Source organism: Chrysochloris asiatica, unplaced genomic scaffold (assembly GCF_000296735.1).
Source record: "Chrysochloris asiatica unplaced genomic scaffold, ChrAsi1.0 scaffold00065, whole genome shotgun sequence".
Classification (NCBI taxonomy): Eukaryota; Metazoa; Chordata; class Mammalia; order Afrosoricida; family Chrysochloridae; genus Chrysochloris; species Chrysochloris asiatica.
In genome coordinates, this window is record NW_006408583.1 from 1,782,152 (window position 1) to 1,805,645 (window position 23,494).

The 23,494-nt window shown below is 38.8% G+C and overlaps 1 protein-coding gene across 5 annotated transcripts in view; it reads left to right on the plus strand.

Moving 5' to 3' along the window:
• The window catches only part of ELAVL2 (ELAV like neuron-specific RNA binding protein 2), a 217,351-nt gene extending 204,654 nt beyond the window's left edge, over positions 1 to 12,697 (plus strand). For 2 of the 5 annotated variants that reach the window (XM_006864455.1, XM_006864454.1), the window contains exon 6: positions 9,830 to 12,697. In XM_006864455.1, coding sequence (XP_006864517.1) covers positions 9,830 to 10,157 — 328 coding nt within the window. In that variant the 3' untranslated portion in view covers positions 10,158 to 12,697. Of the gene's footprint in view, positions 1 to 9,228; positions 9,268 to 9,807 lie in introns of all 5 variants that reach the window. The other 3 variants (XM_006864453.1, XM_006864452.1, XM_006864456.1) reach the window with 3 other exon arrangements.
• The last annotated feature ends 10,797 nt before the right edge of the window (positions 12,698 to 23,494 follow it).

Below are 23,494 nucleotides of genomic sequence, written 5' to 3' on the forward strand. Positions count from 1 at the left end.
ATCCTTGCATAAAATTTTGTCCCTAGTTGTTTGTGTCTTAATGTTAACTTTGAATTTGCCGTTTTCCAGTAGATCTTCACTGTATTTGGATATTGTTAGTACCTTGGGAATTGAAAGAGAGTAGATAATACATGTTATTGATATTATAATCATAGGCAAGGATATTTTAATTCTCATGAGAGTTATCATAATCTTTTTAAGGTAAAAAGAAGACCCATGTAATAAGTTTAAAAGTACGCTTGTGAAGTTTAACCCATGTGACTAATTAGAAAAAATTGTTTTGACATGAGTCCTGCTGATTTCTATGTTTTTTTAATTGACAACAAATAAAACATGCTTTATATATTTTATTTGTATGAACAGTATAAGTCAAGCTCTGTAAGTATATTCTTGAGCTGTGGTATCTGAATTAAACTTTCCAGCCAAATGTATTTATGTTCAATTTTTGTGAGCAGCTTTAATTTTATTGAATGTAACCTAGTCTAATGGCCCATGTGCCTGCTTCTTGGAGCCTTTATACATTTTTAAAGATGCCTTTTAAATCATTTGAGTTGCATTTAAGACATGTGCTGACTCACATGGCATTATCAAAATTTCCTGTTGAAGGAACAATGGTATCAATCTTCCTGAATAATTTTTCTTTGTTTTAGAGGACAGATGATACCTTCTAATTGGATTAGTTGATGATCTTGTTATGATTAATTTCAAAGAAGGTCTTAGTCTCTTCTCTGGAGAGGTGTTGAGAACTATTGTTTGTAGAAGTCAGGATTTTATTTGCTTTTCCTTTGGTAGCATATCTTTATATTTTTATATCTGACTTTAATTAATATTTACACTTCCCCGTTCGCTTGCATATGAGGCCTCCCCTAGTCTGTCAGGTAAACGTCTTGAAAACTAGGCATCTTTTCCTTCTTTTTATTCTCTACTTATAAACACTTTGAAATGGGACCATATTACCTAATACACACGCCTTTCCTGAATATTCCTTAGGTATAATGTTTCCAGTGATGGCAGAATGCACACACACCCTTGTATTCACATGTTTGTTTTATATATATTGTTGTCAAGATGGAGTGAAGTCAGTTTCGACTCACAGCAACCTTGTTATAGGTGCAGCTTCCAGCCTTGTTGTTAGCATGTTCGCATTCTCGTGTTTATCCTACGGTGAGGGACCTTTAACATGTTTGTGCAAAAATTGAATTAAAAGATGACATTTTTCCATGAACTTTTTGAAGCACTCACATACATATGCACAAGAGGAATTTTAAAAGTTCATAGAAAGTGGAATTAAAAGATAATGGGATTTTTTTCCACAAACTTTTTGAAGCCCCTGCGCGCACGCGTGAGCGTGTGTGTGTGTGTGTGTGTGTGTGTGTGTGTATGTGTATTACCATTCCTCTGTCAGTTTGTCATACTGTGGTGGTTTGCATACTGCTGTGATGCAGGAAGCTGTAACACCACCTGTATTGTAAATATCGGAGTCCTGGTGTGGTGCTGTAGGGTGACCGACCGCAAGGTTGGTGGTTCAGCCACTCCTCAGAAATCCTATTTAGAGTCTCTGTGAGTCAGAACTGACTCAACAGCATTAAAAACAATAACAATAACATTTCAAATACAGTAGGATCACCAGTGGAATTTCCAGATTAAGACAAGTTAGGAAGAAAGGCCTGGTGACCTGCTTCTAAAAACCTTTAGACAGTGAAAGCCATATGAGTAGCAGTGGAATGTTGCCTGAAATACAGTGCCAAAAGTAGAGCTCCTCAGGCTAGGAGGCATCCAAATAGAACTGGGAACAACTACCTCCGGAGTGTTGACCTCAATGACGTGGATAAGGGGAAAGCTTTCAGGGCCTCCATTTGTTGATGTGGTGTGACTCAACCTGAGAAAATCTAGGCACCCACCACTATTGCCAAAGATGAGGACATTGAAAGTTTTTGTCAGCTTCTGCAATCTGAAATCGATCAGACATGCAATGAAGATACATTGATAACTACTGATGCTAGACTGTGAAAGCCAGGAACAAATGATTAGTACTTTGGCACTGTAGGATAAGCACTGGACAGCTAATCACAAGGTTAGTGGTTTGAACCCACCAGGTGCTCCTTGGAAACCCTATACAAGGGTCACTATGAGTTGGGATCAACCCAGCACTTAACAACAAGAGATGAGAAATACGGCCTTGGTATTAGAATTCTGCTGGATGTGGCAAAATTTAGAATTGTAATTTCGCAAGACCAATGACCTGTTCATTAGAAATGTAGCTTTTTAACCACCATTATATGGGGTCTGTACACATGGACCTTGCCAGATGGAGACACAGGAATCAAATTGACTACATCTGGGATAAAAAGATGATGGAGAAGCTCAGTATCATCGGTCAGAACAAGGGCAGGGGATGATTGAGGAACATGCCATCAGTTGTTCATATGCAAGTTCAAGTTGACGCTTAAGACAATTAATTAAAATTGTCTACAAGGGCCAAACTACAAATTGGTGTATATTCATCTCAAGAATAGATTTGATGCACAGGTTGTCCGATGACATCCTCGACATCATATATGAAGAAAGCTAAAAGGGATTAAAAATCCAGGAAAGAAAGAAAAGACCAAATTTTTAGGATATCAGAAAAGACTCTGAAACTTGATTTTGAAAAGTAGAGAAGCTAAAGCAACTGGAAGAAGCGATAACTGAAAGAACTGAACAGAAGGTTTTAAAAGATGACTCAAGAAGTATTATAATGAAATACACAATGACCTGGAGTTAGAAAACCAAAAGGGAAGGCTATTCTGAGCATTTCTCAAGCTGAAAGTTCAAACTGAATAAAATAGTTGAGTCTAGAGTTCAGTATTGAGGGATTCTATGGGCATTGCCTGTCTAAGTTGGACAGTGAATAAGGAAGACCTTAGAAGAAATGATACATTTGAGTTATGGCACAGGAGAGAATTATTGAAAGTACCACAGACTGCCTGAAGAACAAACAAATCTGTCTTGGAAGATGTGTAGCCTGAGTACTTCTTAGAAGCCTGAATGGTGAGACTTCATCTCTTATACTTCGGACATATTATCAGGAGGGTCCAGTCCCTGGAGAAGGACATTATGCTTGTTGAAGTGGAGGATCGGCAAAAAAGAGGAAGACCCTCAACAAGATGGATTGGCACAGTTGGCATCAGCAGTGGTAACAGTGATTGTGAGAATGGTGCAGGACTGGGCAGTGTTTCATTCTTTTGTTCATAGGGTCACTATAAATCTGAACCAACTCGATGGCACCTAACAGTAAAAACAACAACATTGGCATTAGCAGAAAACATGACTTCAGGAATTGACTGACTACTAATTGAGATGTTCCAACAAATGGATGCAACACTTGAAGTGCTAACTCTTCTATGCCAAGAAATTTGGAAAACAGCTACCTGGCCAATCACAAAAAGAGATCCTAATTTGTGCCCCTTCCAAAGAAAAGTGATCCAACAGAATGCATAAATTGTCAAACAGCGTCCTTAATACCATACACAGGTAAAGTTTTGGCGAAGATAATTTTTAAAAATGTTGCAGCAATACATCGGCAGGGAGCTGCTAGAAATTGTAACTCAATTTAGAAGAGAATGTGTACGGAGGTATATCAGTGCATATGTCAGATGGCTAAAAATAGAGAATACCAGAAAGATGTTTGCATGTGTTTTATTAACTGTGCAAGGGTGTTTGAATGTATTTATCACAGCATACACATTATGGATAACATTGCAAAGGATGAGAACTCTAGAACCTGTAGACCAATGGTGACAGTATTTTGAACCGAATAGGAGGTGCTGAGTAGTTTAAACCCAGAAAGGTGTATCATCAGACTTGTATCCTTTCACCATACGGACTGAATCTGTGTACTGAGCAAGTAGTATGAGCAGCTGGACTATGTGAAGAGGCACCGAGACAGCAGGGTTGGATTGGAGAAAGACTCATAAAACAACCTACGATATGCAGATGATATACAGCCTTGCTTGCTGAAAGTGAAGAGGACTTGACACACTTGCTCTAATGAAGATCAAAGACTGTATCAGTATGGATTGTATCTCAGCATAAATCATCACAATTGGACCAATAAGCCAAAATCATGATAAACAGAGACAAAACTGAAGTTTTCAAGGGTTTCATTACCCTTAAATCCAAATCAATGCCTATGGAAGGAGCAGTACAAATTTTAAATGACATATTGCATTGGGCAAATCTGCCATGAAAGAATTCTTTAAACTGTTAAAAAGTGAATATATTCCTTACAGCACTCAGGTGGGCCTGACCCAAACCATGGTGTTTTTATTCACCTCATATACATGCAAAAACTGGTCCATGAAGAAGGAACATGAAAACAGAATTGACGCCTTTGTATTATGATGTTGGTGATGAATGTTGACCATACCATGACTGCTAGACAAATACACAAATCTGTCTCTGAAGAAGTATAGTCAGAATGCCCGTTAGAATGAATGAGGGTGAGTCTGCATATTATGGACTCTGGACATGCTATCAAGATGGACCAATCCCTGAAGATGGACATCATGCTTGGTAAAGTAGAGGGTTAAAGAAAAGGATGGTGGTGGTGGTGTCGTGCTGTGGAGTCGGTTCTGACTCATGGTGACCCTGTATAGGGTTTCCGAGGCTGTAAATCTTCATGGGAGCAAAACCCCTAATTTTTCCCCTGTGGAACAGCTGGTAGTTTTGAACTGCTGACCTTGAGGTTAGTAGCCTGACTCATAACCACTGCACTACCAGAGCTCCTAGAGAAAAGGATAAGGGAAGGGGGGACCCTCAGTGAGATAGATTGACTCATTGATTTCAGTAGTGGATTGCCACACTGAAACAATGGTGAGCATAGAGCAGTACTGGGCAGAATTTTGTCCTGCTGGTTATGAGGTTACTGTGTTGTTATTAGGGTATATGCTGTTGTTAGGTGTTTGAATGGACTCAATAACAACTAACAAATATAATATATGTAATTGCATATTAATTCATAAAACATAATGAAACATAGAAAATATAGGATAAAACTAAAGCAAACAGTATTCCAGCTGTCTATAATTTTCATGCTGGCTGATTTTATATTTAATTTATGTACTTTCTTAATACATAATAGGCGTTCAAAGCAAACTTAGTGATAATTTTGAGTTTTTGTCATTGCTGTTGTTAGGTGCCATTGAGTTGGTACCGACTCATAGCTACCCTATACACGAGAGAATGAAACACTGCCTGATCCTGGGCCAACCTTACAGTTGTTGCCACACTTGAGCTCATTGATGCTTCCACTTTGCCAGTCCATCTCACTGGGGTGTCTTCCTGTTTTATTCTGAGCCATGGGCTAATGTATCAGACTGCAAAGTTGTTTGAACTGCAACGTCAGTGGTTCGAACTCATCAGCTGTTCCTTGGAAACGCTGTACAGGGTCGCTGTGGGTCAGAATCAACTCAAGGCACTTATCAACAACAACAACCTTACCAAACATGATGTCCTTCTCCAGTGGCTGCTCCCTCCTGACAATATGTCCAAAGTATGAGAGAAGTTTGACATCCTGGCTTCCAAGGAGCACTCTGGCTGCAATTCTTCCAATACGGATCTGTTGGTTCTTTTGGCAGTCCAAGGCACTTTCAGCATTCTCCTCTAACACCATAACTCAAATGCATAAAATGCATTAACATGTCTTTGAGACATGTCAAATTATCTTATGTCTATCCTTATAGGAAAAATAACCAACTCTCCCTTCCCTTTTATTTTTTTTGTAAACTTGGGCTTCCCTTACTGACGGGAACCTTTGATATATACTTGCCCTGACTTGTGATTTGTAAACTGGACCATGGCCATGCCCAGGCTAAAGAGCAGATGACAGTGCCACTTCCCTTCTTCCCTCAGAAGGCTTCTTTCTCAGTCTTCGCTCAAGTGAGGGTACTTGGGGCAGTACGCAGTACATATATTGTTAGAAATAAATAATAGTTGTAGAGATTTTTTTAAAGAGGCTGTTACTATCGATTTGATTTGGACTCATGTTAACCTGATATGCCCCCATAGTGTTTCATGATCTTTATGGATGCAGATTTCCACGTCTTTATTCCGTGGAGATGCTAATGGGTTCAAACTGTCAGACTTTCATTTGACAGCTAAGCACTTAATCACTGAACCAACAGGACTTCTGTTTAATACCAAAACATATTTTAGTGGTCGGTTTCATATTTATTTTCTACACCCTACCATATTACCAGGCATACTCTGGGTCACTCTGGAACCGCTTATCTTGGTCTCCTTTTTGAGGTAGACTTCCATTTTTATATGGCTGTATGTAAAAGTTGGCTGTCCTTGATGAATGGACTGAATGGACAAACCCAGCAGACATGTATAATTCTGAAGAAAATATCTGCATGATTTTCTCTTATAATTGCTTAGTTTAGTTTTTTCAGTTGCTACTGGCCTTACAGGTACATGGTGACCACTACATTCTCCCAGCTTCTGTGGAAAACCTGCCTGTGTATGGCCCTGAGACTATGGAAAACTATAAAGCTGATTAGGTTCTGTTTGCTAGATTGGACACTCCTCCCTGTTCTCCTTGCTGATGGAGCATGGTGGAGAAAGACAACAGTAGATAGCTTGGCTTACCTTCCAAAGGTCTGAATGGTCTCCAAAATGCAAGTATCATTGAATAGTATCATGATGTCATTTAGGACTTCACAGGTAAGGCAAGTATTACTGAGATCTGTTAGGAGAGTCCTTAGAGGTCTTAGTAGACGAGTCAAAGCCTGCTGTCTAGGAGTTCCTGGGATATGCAGTGGGGTGGGGTGGGGTGTGTGGGAGTGGGGGTGTCTCTCCCTTAAAACATGTAATTCATTTGGAGGGGGACATGTTTTGTTTCCACCCTACCTTGAAAAAACTGAAAGCTTGTTCTCAGGAGGTTCTGTCTCTTGACTTCTGGCTGCTGTCCTACGATGAAGATGGCAAAGTGTGACAGCCCTTCCTGGACCTGGTATAGACGGCTCAGCTCCGTTGTGAGTGAAGTGATAAGATGCCTCTTTAATGTAGGGCTTCATACTATGGAAGAAGACCTCAAAATGCCATTCTGTTCTGTAGGTAGCACAGACTCCAAGCATTCTGTAGTGATCATTACAGCAACTTCAGGAGTTTTTCCTACGTGAGATTATTTTATTTATTTATTTTTTTGGATGGTGATGCCAGAAATAAAGATGCACACACATTTTTTGTTTGTGGTCTTTATGATTGAAATTAAAGACATGACATCTTTGGCTTCTGCAGAAATCAAAATCCTTCCACATGTTTTCTTTGTACACACATGTTCTCTCCTGCAAGTGCTCATAGGCTCACCTAAGCCTTCCTCCTGCTGGTGGCTGTGTGCTGTGGAGTCGGTTCCAACTCATAGCAAACCTGTACAGGGTTTCCAAGGCTGTAAATCTTTATGGGAGCAGAACGCCTCATCTTTCTCCCGCAGAACAGCTGGTAGTTTCGAACTGCTGACCTGGCGGTTCGCAGCCCAATTCGTAACCACTGTGCTACCAAGAAGATGACCATAATTTGCCCTTTAAGTAACATAATTTGCCATTATTCAGCTAACAGATTCTGTATGTGCTGTGATCCTGTTTTGTGCTCCAAGTGTGGTGGTGATACAGTGAGGAATGAACCATGTCCTCTCCTTGCTCTTAAAAGGGTTGTCAGCCCAGTCAGGAATTGACAGATGAGGGCCCTTTGTCATTGTGATTTGTTCATATCCTTTTGGTTTGTATGCATCAGCTCAGTTCTGGTGTTTTGTTGTGGGTCACAAATGACCAATGGAGACTTGGGGCAGGAACGTGTAGAGACTTTTTTCCCCCCAATTCTGAAAGAACATGGGTGTTTTTGACTTTTATAAAACTAAAGGACATTGGTTGTTCCTGTGTGCTGTAGCCTGATGATGTCACAGGTCAAGAAATGAGGTTTTGAGACTTTGGGGCCAAATGGACCTTTCACAAACATCAAAATAAAGACAGACTTGTGCCTTACTGCTGTGGGGTCTTATTTGGAGTGTGTGTGTGTTGGGCACAGTGGCAGTTGAGGTAGGTTTCTGGGCTCAGTATTAAGTATGTTTATCTTTGCTACATAAATGTAATCAGTGCTTTGTTGTTGTTGTTGTTAAGTGCCCTCGAGTCGGTTCTGACCCATAGCAACCCTGTACAGGGTTTCCGAGGGTGTAAATCTTTACGGGAGTAGAAAGCCTCATCTTTCTCCTGCGGAGCGGCTGGTAGTTTTGAACCGCTGACCTTAAGGTTCACAGCCCGATTCGTAACCACTACGCTACCAGAGCTCCTTAATGAGTGCATTAGCACTGTGTAAATAAATATGGGACATTGGGATGGTCTCTTTTACTCTGTAAACCAAAAAGAATTAAATACTATAAAATGATTTTGTAAATAGGAAAAGGGTGAGTTCCTACTTGCCCCAACCATTTTGAGAATTTATGGAGAAGCTCAAGTTGACTTGTTTGTCCTCAACCTGGCATCTTAACTCTTGACAAGATGGGACTTTCTATGCAGCGTGAGTCTTGGGTCTGAACTCCCGGCTGTGCTGCTCAGTAAGCAGTGTCTTTTTTCCTTCCTTCTCTGGACTTTGAGCACATTTGAAAAATGGGAGGCTTAGGAGAGAAGTCATCTAAGGTTCCTTCTACCTGTGATCACATCTTTGATTCTAAATTGGGGAGGTTAAAGAGAAATTTATGGAATTCTGCAGAGTTTGAATGTCAGCCTCACCGTTTCTTAGCCATTGTTAACTTGGGGAATCCACTACATCTTTCTGTGCTATAATGTCTTCAGAAGCAAGTAGAGTTGTGCAAATTAACAGTAATATAAAATACATCCGTATACATATAAAACACTTAGAATTTACCCAGATATTAACTCTTCCAGAGCTGTGAGGGGAAGGGATCTGCATTTGTGCTTTGAATGGTTTCTTTAGGGTGTCCCCAATGTTTCCCTTGAATAGGAAACTGACCCTTGTAGAGATAAACCGTATACTTTATAAGTACTACCATTCCATGGCAGTGGGTACCATTCGTTCAGGAATGGGAAAAGACCCAGTATGTTTTCAGACTTTCACGTACACTTAATGTACAAAGAGACATCCCCTTGGAAGATGGCAGTAAGGAGCCCAACTTTCTTGAACATAAAGGGGAACAACTTAAAAACTGAAGTTTGCTAAATGTGTGTTTTGCAGGTTGGACAATCTGCTCAATATGGCTTATGGAGTAAAGAGGTAATGATAGAGGTTCATGATACTCATAATCCCTCCCCACAATTGATTCGTTCCTTTGATTTTGGGAGTGATATGTAACACCCATCATAAGTTTGTGTTGGCTTTCCTTTTGCATGTGTAACCTATTGAAAGCTTCTTTTTGAAGCACAGTTGACTCAAGGAACATTTTTATTCCACTGGATGCCACCTGGTCTTTAAAAAAACCCATTATTTGTTTCATATTGCATTGCGACGTTGTAGCATGTGTATGTATGTGTTTGGTCACCCCCTTTCCCCCAATCTGCTTAATTTACATAGCTAGTTCTAAATATTTTTCTTTCCTATTATGGATAGTATTATTCAGTACAGAACATTCCAGATCTTATTACTATTTTGGTAGTATAGCATGTCCCTGAAAACCACACACAGATTTTGGTTAAGCATCTATTGTATGATATCTGTTGGGGGAAGGGGATTGTTGAAACTTGTGGGGTGGAAGAGGGAAGAGAAGGAAGTCCATTGTTGTAACCAACCTCTGTTTTTATTTGTGTGTGTGTGTTTGTTCCCTATTTTTGTTTAGTAGGTTTTCGCCAATGACCATTGATGGAATGACCAGTTTGGCTGGAATTAATATCCCTGGGCACCCAGGAACAGGGTGGTGTATTTTTGTATACAACCTGGCTCCTGACGCAGATGAGAGTATCCTGTGGCAAATGTTTGGGCCTTTTGGAGCTGTCACCAATGTGAAGGTCATCCGTGACTTTAACACCAATAAATGCAAAGGTTTTGGATTTGTGACTATGACCAACTATGATGAGGCTGCCATGGCAATAGCTAGCCTCAATGGATACCGTCTGGGAGACAGAGTACTGCAGGTCTCCTTTAAGACAAACAAAACGCACAAAGCCTAATGAGCTCTTGTCCTCAGTTCATTTCTATCCGAAAACTATACAACAAAGGCAAGTTAAGAGAAACTTTATACATTAGTAAATGTCTTTGTAAGTCAGTGTTGAGATGGGGATAAAATGACTACTTAGCATCCTAAGAAATATGTGAGATTTTTTATTGCTAGTATTTGAATTAAAACTTCTTAAATATCTTTTATGTTTGAATATGGACAAGAGGTACAGGGTTTTTACCTGTCACATTGCATTCTATTGCCTTCTTTGAAGAAGGTGGACCTTTTAAAGTGTTTCAGCTAAGGGAAGACATTTCTTTCTTTCTTTGCTTTCTTCTTCTTTTTTTTAAATTAACGTAACTGCCTTGTTGAATCTGTGAGTAAATATTGAGGCTTTGTGTAGTAATTCTTCAGTTGGTTCTTTTTATTTTTCCCCCCTTTTTTTTCCTTCCTTTTTCTGATTAGCCTTGTGTTTGGTTTACATTTAAAGCATTGCTGTTGTGTCTGTTTAAGAAAAATATTTTGAAGTTTACATTTTTATTTATAAAGTTAAAAACAGTATTTATTTTATAATTATGATTTGGGTTGGGGCAGGGGGGGGCTACATTATAAACGCTTATTGTAAGAATACTGGAGAACTTTTCGTAAAGCAGTACCTTGCCAAAGAGATAAGAGCCTCTTTGATGTGGGTTTAAAAAAAGCATCTATTTTTATAAAAAAGAAAATTTGGAGAAACTTTTTACTGGTCCTGGAACAAATATTTTGACTTGAATACTTTGAGAAATCTCTTCATATGACACCTAGTGAGCTTTTAAAATTTACCAGGAAACTTGCAGCGGTTGGGAAATTTAGAAAGATTTCTGATGTAGAAAATACTTTTGAGATCTTTGTATGAAAGGAGTCGAATCAATGGGAGAGACACTGCTGGTTTCATTTTTGTAACCACCAGTGGAGCGTCTGATCATCCTGGTTATTATATGATAGGTGGCTCACATTGATTTGTGATTTTGAAACAAATAAAAAAAATTTACAAAAGAATATATAAGAGCAAGCAAGAAATTTAAATTACCAAGAGATGGGGGAAAAATCTGTTCTTCCTAAAGAAATCCCTTCAGATAGAGCTCATGGTGTTTAGTGATGTACTTGCAGTATTGTTTGAAGAATTGTTTTGTCTTAAGGAAAAAAAAAAAAAGACATGTTGCACTTGATTTGTACTGCAGCAAATCGGAAAACGTGATCTGAGTTGGATATATTTGAAGGTATTTTGAAAGTTACGTTCAAGGCTAACACCTGAGCTTTGTGTAATGTAAATAAGACCTTGTGTTTATGAACCTTTCAGCTAATTTGATTTTTTTCCCTTACATGCCAAGTGATGTTCAGGTTTTGAATGTTTTTGTATCCGTTTTTTCCTTTGTAAATGGCATTAACATTGTTACTTGAGATCTTACTTAATCACTTTTGTTGTCCTGAGGACTTGAATTTACAGTGCATCAGATTTGTTGCTAATTTTGTCTGTAGATAGTCTAGCTTCAGCTGTTTATGGTGATGCTACATTTTTGTTTATAAATATGTTTGTGGTAAAAAAAAAAAAAATGAGTATAACCATAGGTTTTGAACAAATTTCCTTACATTTTTCATACAAAAATCATAAATATCTGTATGCTACTGAAATTTAACTTTGTATGATGCTTAAACCACTATTTGGGGAAATAATAAAATAAGTCTCTTTACCATGTATGAAAGAAATTTTAAAAAATACAAAATATTTTCTGATTAGCATCTAGCTTATAATAAATTTTCAAAAAAGCTGAAGGCCCAGCAGCCTTCATCAGGATGCACTGAGAACTGTATTGTTAACGTCCTGCTTTTTGTATAAACTGAGATGCTCACATGCTTCCCCTTAGAACAGGCAATGTGCTATGCATAACATAGTTGTACATTATCTTTGCGGTTGCTTTGAGTTTTATTTTTTATTATTTAAAATTGTAGTTATAAAATTTTTCAGTATAGTACAGTACATATACTGTGAGGCGCGTGCTAAAGTGAATAAGCGAGTTTTCATGCTGACCCACTCAATGCTGCTCAGAAATCAATTGGCTCAGCACTTTCTCATATCCTTAGGTGCATTTAGATTGTCAGAGTTTACCTGCGTTTAGAAAAAAAAAAAAAAAAGAAAAAGAAAAAAAAAACACTAAAAAATGAAATACATGTATATAGTTTAAAAAAAAAAAAAAAGGAAAAAAAAAAAATCTAAGGTTTCCCTCACAGGAGGGAAAACAGCAGCTACATGCTTCTTCCTATATACTGTAGCAAACCAAGGCATTGATGAGAGGGCATGCAAATTGTGCTTCACTTTACAGTGTTTATCAGAGCACTTAATAAAATGTAAGGCTGGTATTTATTTGAAGTTGTACAGTATGACTTAATTCACATCTGTTGGAATAGAAAATATATTCTGTTGAGTATTTAAGAGGCTGTACATGTTTTCTTTTGTGTTTGGATTCTTTGTACTTTTTCATGTTCAGTACATCAATAAACAAAGTTGAAGGGAAAGAACAGTGTGGCGAGTAGGTCTTTGTACACATTTTGGGGGCTCTGTGCTGCTCAGTCTAACAAACAAAACTTGCTCCTTTAAGTTAAAAGAGGTTCTCTCAGGGCTTCAGTTGAAAGCATTGTTGTCTAAAGGAAGAATTCCCAAAGCTAAAAAAGTTAACTGAAGTGTACAATGTGCCTCCCCTCAAAAAATAAAAAAGTTGACTGCCTGACACCTTTGGATTAGTGACCTTTCAGATATTACTCCATTCCTAATTGTTGACAGTAACACATAACTTCATCATCTGCTAGTGGTAACGTTTGGGAACTCAGATGCTGGCATGCATCCATGTATCTGATGTGTAACCTTCAGTGTTTATCACAAATGGGAGCTGACTTCATTCATTGGAGCTAAAGAGAAACCATGTAGACGGCAGATGACTTGTTCTGTGCCCACTGGCACAACCTCAGTTAACCATGAGATTCAGTGTTGCTGTGAAAGTCATTTTTCTTGCACAAGTGCCAGATTGTCAAGGGATGCCTCTCAACATCAGAAATTTCAGTTTTCTTCAAGTTTGGGTTGGTATGCACATGAGTACAAATCATGAGCCTTATCAACCGTCTGCTTCACATACATGTTTTGTCTCCTAATGCATCTACAACTGTGGCTAAGAGAAAGATTTCCTGCTGATCTTTTATGAGGATTCTACGTCTGTAGAATAGAAAAAAAAAATAGATATAATGGTAAATTTGATAAAATAATATATCCATTTTCTTCTGATTTGCTTGTATCTGTTGACTTTTTTTGGGGTGAGGGTGGGGGGTGGAGTAAAAGCCATTCTGAAAGGATGTGTCCAAGAGTATATAGCTGAGTGACAAGATGATTCCTTCTCTTCCAACATATGATTGATATCAAATCTTTAGACTTCCTTATTACTACACAAATTTCATACTCTAATTTTATGATGTTGGACTATCATCCTCTTGCCTCACTCCTGTAGGCTTTATTAGTATTTCAACTGGCTGGCATGTCAACAGCTCTTTAATAATTGAGCAGATAGTGGAAAATTTCTTACTAAAATAAGTTTGGAAAGCTAGTGTATTTGAGGAAAAAATCACACTTTCCCCTCACCTGTTAATTGAAAAGTCTTTCTCACTCAGGTTTGCAAATGATTTAAAGAGTATAGCAATTCAGCATCAGTGTCCAATCTATATTCTTAATCTGAATTGAGCGAAGTTTTTAACAACTTAACCTTCCAGTTTCCTAAGTAGACATTGCAAGATTCCTCCCTTACTTTATAAGAGGGCCAAAAATAAATTGTAGTGGAAACTTAAAATTTATGGCTCAAAGGGTTGCTTAAGAATAAGAAAATACATATATATCCACAATATGTTTACATTTTCATATTCTGTGTCTCTCTAGTATACAACCAGAACAATACGTATGTACCTTTCATTGATTGAAAGAAGGGGAGGGAAAGCAGTGATTTTGCTTTTCTGCGTGTATTACCTTATTAGAACCTTATACGGTGGGAGAAAATAGCATTGCCATTAAAATTAAAATCAAATTTAGTATTGACTGAAGACCATTTGTAGCTTCACTGGTGTGGCACTGCAGGATAAGCACTGGACTGCAAACCACCAGGTCAGCAGTTCAAACACACCAGCCACTCCTTGGAAACCTTATACAGGGTCACTATGAGTCGGAACTGACTTGATCGCGCTTAACAACAACAACAACATAGTAATACTAAAAACATTAATACTAAAAGGGTACTGACTGGTTTCACTCTGCTTTGAATTAAGACACATTACAGTTTTAGAGTATCAAACTCAGGATTAACTTGTTGAAAAAGCTAAAGGTGTAGATTAATATTAAATTAATCCTTAACACCTAGCAATATGTTATTGATAGTTATTTTTCACAATAAATGCCTGATGGGAACCAGACACTGAACACTGCCTCAGGAGTAGTGGTGGATCAGATCTATGCACTTTGGTATCACAGAATAATTCTACTTTCTCAAGTAACCACGGTACAAGTCAAGAGAGCCTTACTCTCAAAGTATACATTAAAAGAAACAAACCAATGGAGAAAGATTGTGTGCTGGGGGTTAGTGGGATGGGAATGGGAAGAGACTCGGAAGTGATAACCATTGAATTTGGATCACCAAGACTAGGGGATTTAAAAGATATATTGGGGCTCTTAATTTACAAAGAGAACATGCTGATCATAGACATCCCACTCCATCCACTTGTGCTGTCTCTGTGTAGTTAGTATGTAAGTCATTCAATATAGAAATGAGTTGTGCATTTTTCCATCCATTGTTAGATCAATCTCGGATTAGTCAAAAGTTTTAGTCCGTACAGAAATGTTAGATTCTGTTATCAGATCTGACTTGTAGCAAGTAACCCTACATGCAACAGAATGAAACCCTGCCCAATGCTGCCCCATCCTCACAATCATTACTGTGTTTGCGTCCAGTCACTGTGTCAGTTCATATAGCGGAGGGTCTGCCTCTTTTTCACTGACCGTCTATTTCACCAAGCATGATATCTTTCTCTAAGGAAGGTTCCCTCCATGATGAAATAACAAATACCTAACATTGACAGTTTCTTCTTCTTGCCCATTCTGCAGGAGCATTAAAGATACTGCCCGGGTACAGGGTGTAGGTGATTTAGGAAGTTGCATAAAACCTGCTAGTAAGGACATTGCTTTCTGTTTTAAAGAAGCATAAATTTGGATCTTGTACGGTGTATGCAAGCAAAGAAGAAACAAAACCTCCCCCAGAATAGAATACTGGACTGGTTTGTTTCTCAGATTATATACTTTTCAAACTCAATTTAAAAACACAAACACGTCTTTTGAATTTTGTACTCCTTTGTTTACTCTTGCAGAATGTGGTGTTTTGTTTTTTTTCTTTTCCTGAATCATTCAAGTATATATTTTTTCATAGAAGATGAAAGAAGAAATTATAAAATCCTAACGTTTCTCAGGGAGTTCTGGTGTGGCGCTGTGAGTTAATGCATTGGACTGTAAAGTCTGAACTGCAAGGGCAGTGGTTCAAGCTCACCAGCCACTCCTCGGAAACCCTATTCAGGGTCACCATGGGTTGGAGCCGACTTGATGGCACTTAACAACAACAACAAACGATGTTTCTCAGATATGTCCCAGTTGAGGTCTGACATTATCTTTGTGATGATGTTTTAGAAGCTCACTGAATATCCACACTTTCTCCTTCACTGAAAAGCTACTGGGAAGAAAGGAAAAACTCTAGTATACCTCAGTGGACAAGGCATACCAGATTATTCATTTCCTCCATAGAACCCTTTGACCTACAGCCTGCTGGTATCCATGTGCCATCTCTAACAGATTTTTATGGTGTGCTTCTTCCAAAAATCCTGTCTGTATACTTGACTACATGTTTCAGAAGCAACTGTCCCATTCATGGAACTTCTCAATGATGTGACAAAATGAGTGTCAACTTTCAGGGTTATCCACCTTTTGAAGCAAAAGTGCAGTTGCCAAGTAGCTTTGCTTTGTAGAAGGCAAGCTTATCATTGTAGTCTTGGGAAAGTTGCATCTGCAGCCAGTGTGGTCATGACCCGTAAATATCAGGGTCATGTATCCAAACAATAAAGCACTTTTATTTCTAGGACCCTGAAACAAATACTATGCCCGGAAGTCCCGCCCCGTGGTGAACATAATGCCCACTGTTCTACTTGAGTGTTAAAACTCCAACCCCCTTCCTTTAAAGGAAAATTGGGTATGTATTTTGTGACTTTACAAGCTATAATAAGGAGCCCTAGATATGCAGTTGATTAAGCAGTGGGCTGTTGACTGCAAGGTTAGTAGTTCAAATCCTCCAGCTGCTTTGCAGGAGAAAGATAAGACTGCTAGCTTTACAGTCTCAGACACCCCAGGGAGTAGTTTTACTTTGTCCTTACAGTGTTATTATGAGTCAGAATCAACTCTGGCACTGGGTAAGTAGTAATCATTAAAAGATACAATGTGTGGATTTTTACACCTAAAGTTTCCCAAGTTACTGTCAAGAGTAAGTAGCTGTTGCCATAAATGATGAATCACAAGTTGTAGTTGTCCTATTTTAAATATCCTCGTACACAATTTCATCTCTAGAGAAAGGTGCTTTCTGTGTTTTCACAGCCTCTGCCCAGGTAGCATTTGAACATACTTGGGTCTTCTGCATTTCTGACTTAGGGAAGTATATCATACGTCGCATAAGGAAAGGTTTTTCAAGTATTTTGCAACTCATGTTTTCAGATTAAATTATCCGAGTACCTGGTAAGGCCAACATTCTGGACTGTCCTAAGCAAGATAGTGGTGAGAACTTATTTTTGTAAGTTTTCTGAAGCTTATCCTGATGGATAATGAGAGTTTTTTGGGGGGTGGAGGAGTGCTGTAATTGTATTGTAGCACATTGAAGAAATTGTGCTTCCTAAACTTTTTCATATCGTTGGCTCTAGTTTGGAGGGAGGATCTAGTGGTGGAAACCTCTGTCACCCTTTTGTGACACAGAAGCACACAGGACACACAGATGGGAAGTACTGTTTTAGATACTGACTTTGTTAAAAACTTTCCTAACTTAACCTTTCACTTTTTTTTTTTTTTTTCAATAAATGTATATCAGACACCTGCTGTATACCAGTTGCTGTGCTGTTTCTGGCTGAGTATTGAATGGATGTTTTGCTCTTGTTTTGAGCTGAAAGACACTTGAGGAGTCTTGTCCCCACCGTATGTTGCTGATACATAAGCGAGGGCCAGGGCTAGCATGAGAGTTGGCATTTGAACCCAGCTCTCTTCACTCTTGGGATTTGCCAAACACTGGCATTGAAGTGCTAACACACAAGCTGAATTAACTTTCCTAAACTCTGTTCTTTTATGGGGTCATATGTGTGAAATCCTATAGGACATATGTGGCATCTGGAAGTTGAATATAGGTAAGTGCATTCGGTATTTTGTTTTGATGCACAATGTTTACATCATTGTGGATCGTTTCGACCAATAATATAGTAACTGTAGAAAATGAATAAAGAACAGAAATATAACAAGCCAAATTTCTAAGCTGTCCCTTACAAAAGATAACTGAGTATCTTTTTCCCTGCCATGTCTTATTTTATATTAGGATTATATATCTAACCTTTTTCATAAGCTTTATACATGAATTTTTTCCTTAATAAGGATATTGTTTTTTTTCAATATCAGGGTCTTGAGGGAGGTTTTTTTAACAGACAAAATAATGCATTGCTGATGTTGGTTTGGACTCCTGGTGTGTGGTGCTGTGGGATAAGCATTAGACTGTTAATTGTAAGGAGGGTGGTTCAACCCCACCAGCCACACTCCTTGGGAACCCTATACAGGGTCACTATGAGCTAGCTTAAGACAGCAAATGAAAGCAGTTGTCTGGCTTTTATGGTGTTGATTACTGCTAATAGGTATAAAAACCTAGAATTGTACATTGTTTCTCCCATTACAATTACTCTTTTTCAAGCTTTTATAAAGACTGGAAACAATTGAAGTTCAGAAGCTAGGGTAGTATCTAAACATCAGGGAAGGTGCCTGTATGTACACTTTCCACCGTCTGAGGTGAGCAGTTTGGGAGACAGCAGTCGGGGTGTAAAGGAGAGCTTGTAGGAAGTGAACTGGATACCTAACAGTACGAAAAGTCATCTGCTTCCTTCCTTTTTCTCCTCAGCCAAAGAAAATGCTCTCTTTCTGAATGGGGACTCAGAGGAGAGGATGCCTATGAACTCAATTGTGGGTAAGTAATTTTGCCTCTTCCTCCGTTGAGTCTCTGATTGCAGCGATCTTCTCTCTTGCAAGGGTCTGGGTGAATACTGGCTCCTTATTGCATGTTCTCAAAGAACACTTTGAAAAGGATTGACGAAGAAGCTGGATGACGCTCGTTAAAGTGCACCTGGATTGTGCCATGACATCAGAGGCAGACCATAAACAGCTCTCTAGAAAGCTCGGCTGCCTTCTTTTCACCCCTTTCTTAACAATGAGACAGAGATTAGACTTGTTCTCTATTCAAGCATCCTTATGAGTAAATGTCTATTTTTACGGTAGAACTGTGCTTTAAAAATAGCTCCAATCAGTAAGACGCTTTTCCCCCATATGTTAAAAAGTTATACATGAGTTAAAATATCTTAGATTGCTAAAATTCTTCCAGATTCAAGCACTTTTCTTTTTCTTTTTTTTTTTTTGGGGGGGGGCGGGTTGGGCAGGGCTGCTTGGAGAGAGCAGGGATGCTAAATACAAAACACGGACTTTTTTTCTGGGTTTCTTCAGCTCAGTGTTGGTTCTTTGTGAATTTTTATGTGTAGCAAATCTTAAATCAAGATTTGAGATTTCTGATTGTTGAAAAATTCATTAATATTTGGCAGGTATGGTCTTCTTCCTGGAGTGACTGTTTATTTTTGTTGCTGAGAGCAATTAACGAGGACAGTCATAGCTAGAGCTGTTAGATACTATAAGCTCCAGCGGAGATCAGTAAAGGCCTTAGGCACATTTAGAGTCTGTATTTGGATTGTTTTTAATGGGTGATTCTCCTGGAGCAGATACTGTGTCAGGGAATTAGATTGGGTGATTGTGAACCAAATCAAATGTACAGAGGAGCATCAGCATGCTGTGCTAACCAGAGACACCTAGACACCTAGGTGGCTTGTGGAAGCCAGGATGGCCAAGGTACTGTATGCAGAAATAACTCATAGTCCCATTCCTTTAGAAGTCCTGGTGTGGCACAGTAGGGTAAGCACTGGACTGCCAACCCCAAAATTAGAGGTTCATACCCACCATTCCCTCCTTGGAAGCCTTATACAGAGTTGCTGTAAGTTGAAACCAACTTGATGGTACTTAACAGCAGCATTCCTTTCTTTCTGAGTTCATCCCATGCAAATCGGCGGTTACTCCTCCCAAAACATACTGCTGGGCTGAAAGTGTTTCTTTGTATTTACTTCTTGTTTGCTGCTGTGAGTTTGGGCTTTTGTGTGAGGATCTACACGTGCAGGTGTGGGAACAAAATTCACAGATGTAGTCTGGAGGAGATTGATTGTTATCTTTAGGAAAGACTGGCTCCTTAGAGAATTTTGGCTCCAATTTTTGATGTCTCACATTTCAGAAACAGCAGCCCAAATTAAAGGAATTATTTCTCTACTACAAAAGTATCTTTACTTTTGCCTTTGGATATCATTTTGATGATGTTGTGTGCTCTTGAGTCCGTTCCAACCCATAGCAACTCTCTATAGATTCCATTTTGAGAGAAGAATATGTATGTAAGAGTACATACATATTTAATGATGCTGGTTTCTGGTTTACAGTGTGCTTCTACATACACTTTCTCATTTAAATCTCACAAGGACCTGCATGAGAGTAAATTTTGTGTTGTCTCCATTTTATAGACGTGTAAATGGTCTCCAAGTATGTGTGTAGCCTGCCACCTGCTTACTTTTCTATACCACAGGTATTTGTTTTATGCAAAAGAAAATGCCTATTTTGTATGTTGTTGTTGTTGTTGAGTGTCGTTGAGTCAATTCCGACCCATAGCAACCCTTTATAGGGTTTCTGAGGAGCAGCTGGTGAGCTTCAACCGCTGACCTTGCGGTTCAAAGTGACTTTGCAGTCCAGCACATTTAATGCACTATGCATTTTACTGCTAATGTACTTAACTACAGCTGGTTGACGGAGTCACCTTTATTTTAAGGCTTGTAAAGATTGTTTTAATGAACAAAACTAGTTTATAGTGACTTCTCAGTGGATTTGGGATACGTTACAGCATTTTTACTTGGGTAAACACTGTGGATCTTGGAAGGTTTTGATAATGTTTATTATAAGGGGGAATCCATATTATGCATTAAAAGTTTGTTTCCCACTAGCATGCATAAATTCCAATGAGGGCTTTATATTTATATGAAGATATTTTTAGAATAGCCTTTAAATGGCAATTGATTGACCAGATGGCAATCTGCTTGATCAGCCATCTTGAATGTCTTACTAAGTCAAGAGCCATTAGTTGGTTGGTTGTGTACAGTTGGGTTTGAACTCTTAGTGACCCTGCATAGGGCTTTCAAGGCTGTAAATCTTTAAGACAACAGATAGCCTCATCTTTTTCCCGCGGACCGGCTGGTAATTTTGAACTGCTGACCTTGAGGTTAGCAGCCCTACTCGTAAACACTATGCTACCAGAGCTCCTTGAGTTAAGTGTAGCTGTTTTGTGTGCTGTTGAGTTGATTCTAACCCATAACCAACCCTGTATAAGGTTTCCAAGGAGTAGCTGGTGAGCTTGAACTACCAACCTAGCTGTTCAAAGTGACTTTGCAGTCCAGCGCATTAACCTACAATGCCACATCAGTAATTCCTTCTTAATCAAGACCCGTACCATAAAAATGTTCAAAAACACTAATGAATTTAAAATTTATACTGTTATTTTCTGTAAATATTTGATTTGTCTTTGGATAGCATTATTTAAAAATGAAATTCGAGTTTACTGCAATACTTACTTTAAATTGGCCACACAAAAATTTCAGCAAAATGTTAGATCCCAACACTTACCCTGGTAATGGTGATGTGCCGTGGAATCGGTTCCAACTCATAGCGACCCTGTGCAGGGTTTCCGAGGCTGTAAATCTTTACGGGAGCAGAAAGGCTCATCTTTCTCCAACGGAGCAGCTGGTAGTTTCGAACTGTTGACCCTGTGATTAGCAGTCCAGCTCATAACCAGAGCTCCTTACTAGTAGTAATCTGCATTTTAACCAGATTCCAAGGTTGATTTAAATGTACAAAGGTAAGTCAAAAATTATTGATACAGAATCTTAGACGCTTTTATTAAACATGGAAACCTTCCCTATACAGGGTCACTGTGAGTCGGAACCAACTCCACGGCACTTTGCAACAACAACAACCCTTCTCTGAAAAATTCTACACTCTTCAGTTTACACAGTGTCATCCTGTAGGAATTTAAACCTTGTTGCTTCCTTGAAATGATTTTTGAGTTTTGGGAACAGAAAGCAGTATGAAGGGGTAAGACAGGACTGTAGAGTGGATGTGAGGGTAAGGTTTCCCAATGAAAGTCTTACAGGACAGCCCTTGCTTACTCTCAAAGAATGAACTTTGTTGTGATGGACAAAACAATCCTTGCCTGACTTAGCAGGCCTCTTTTTTTTTTTTTTTAAACCAATGCAGTTTTTAATTGTTTGAAAACTTCTAATAAGCTCCCATGAACTGCAAGAAAACCGATCACTGTTATCCTTTGAATCCCAAAAAACAGATGCCTTAATGTTCTGAGCTGACCTCTCTCCTTTGTGTTTAACTGACTAAGCAGACCCCTAAAGAGATTAAGATCAATGTGTTACTGAGAAAACCTCTTATCTGTTTGCAGACATGTTTAAATGTATTTTCTTTGGAATAAACACATGCATGTGTGAACTGGACCCCTAGTAGCAATACTTTTTGACTTGTCCTCATACATTAATGTCTGAGAAGTTCTCTGAAGCATTGTTTTTCGAACTTGAGTGCACTTGGATTGACCAGGAGAACCTGTTAACATGCAAATGCTTACCCAGGGATTAGTTCTGGAGTTCCTGCACTAAGAGATTCTTGTCTCTAGGAATCTGGCCTCCTTGGTTGGATAGCTCCTAGGGCTGAGATGTTACAAGTATCCATTGTAACTTTGGGCTCTTTGAAGCTAGAGCTTCTGCAATCAGACCTGGGTGCATGTACCTAGGACTGGATGTGGAGTCCATCATATCAGTACCAGCTTTATTGATTGAGAAGTTTCCCTGCAAAAGACTGAGCTGGATGGACACCTGCCCTGTGGTCATTAGGAGGAAAGAGCTTTGTTGTTGTTGCTGTTGTGATATGTACCACAGAGTCAGTTCCAATCGGGTTCCTGAGGAGTGACGGCTAGTGGATTTGAACTACCGACCTTGTGGTTAGTAGATCTTTGTTTATCCTACAGTGCCACAGCTGGGCTAGAGATAAATAGAACAGGGAAATGATGTCTGATCAGTTTTCAATAAAACCATTTAATGGGTTGCCCAAAAGTTTTGCTTCCCAGTCATCAAAATTGCTCATCTCAGCTTTTTTAAGATTCCACTTTCTCCTAAGCAAGACTTTAAAACTTCAGAATGGCTCCTTCTGGTTTAACCCCTTGCTGCTAATTTTCATTTACCCCACAGATCTACTGAATCACAAACAACATTTTTAACAAGATCTCTGGTAGAATCTTCTGGATCCACATGTATACATAACAATCTAGAAGATTCACCTGGTGAATCTGATTCAGTATATCTAGAGTGGAAATGCAAATGGAACCAAAATGAACTGGTTTGAAGCCCTGCTTTGAAGAAATCTGATAGTTTCTCATCATTCTCCATGCCAAATTAGTGAGCTTTCCATAGTTGTGGATTCTGCCTCTGAGAATTGAAAATAGTCAAAGGCAAAAGAAAAGCAATTGAAGTGGTCAAAGCAGTCCATCAAAGGCCAAGAAGGGGTGAGAAGTGCTATTTAGGGAGCTAGGAAAAAGGCGCAAATTTAAAAAACCCACGCAGAAAAAACACCCTCTGTGATAAATGCACACAAGAAAACTGCACACAGGTACAACAACAACAATCCTCATTAGTATATGGGATTTTTCTGTGTTGGTTTTTCTTGTAGACTTTTTTCATATGCACTTTTTTTTTGCTTACCGTTATTTACATAGCATTTACATTGTATTATGTGTTATTATGTAATCTAGAGATGATTTAAAGTACATAAGGGTATGCACACACCATGCCATTTTCTGTAAGGAACTTCTGCAT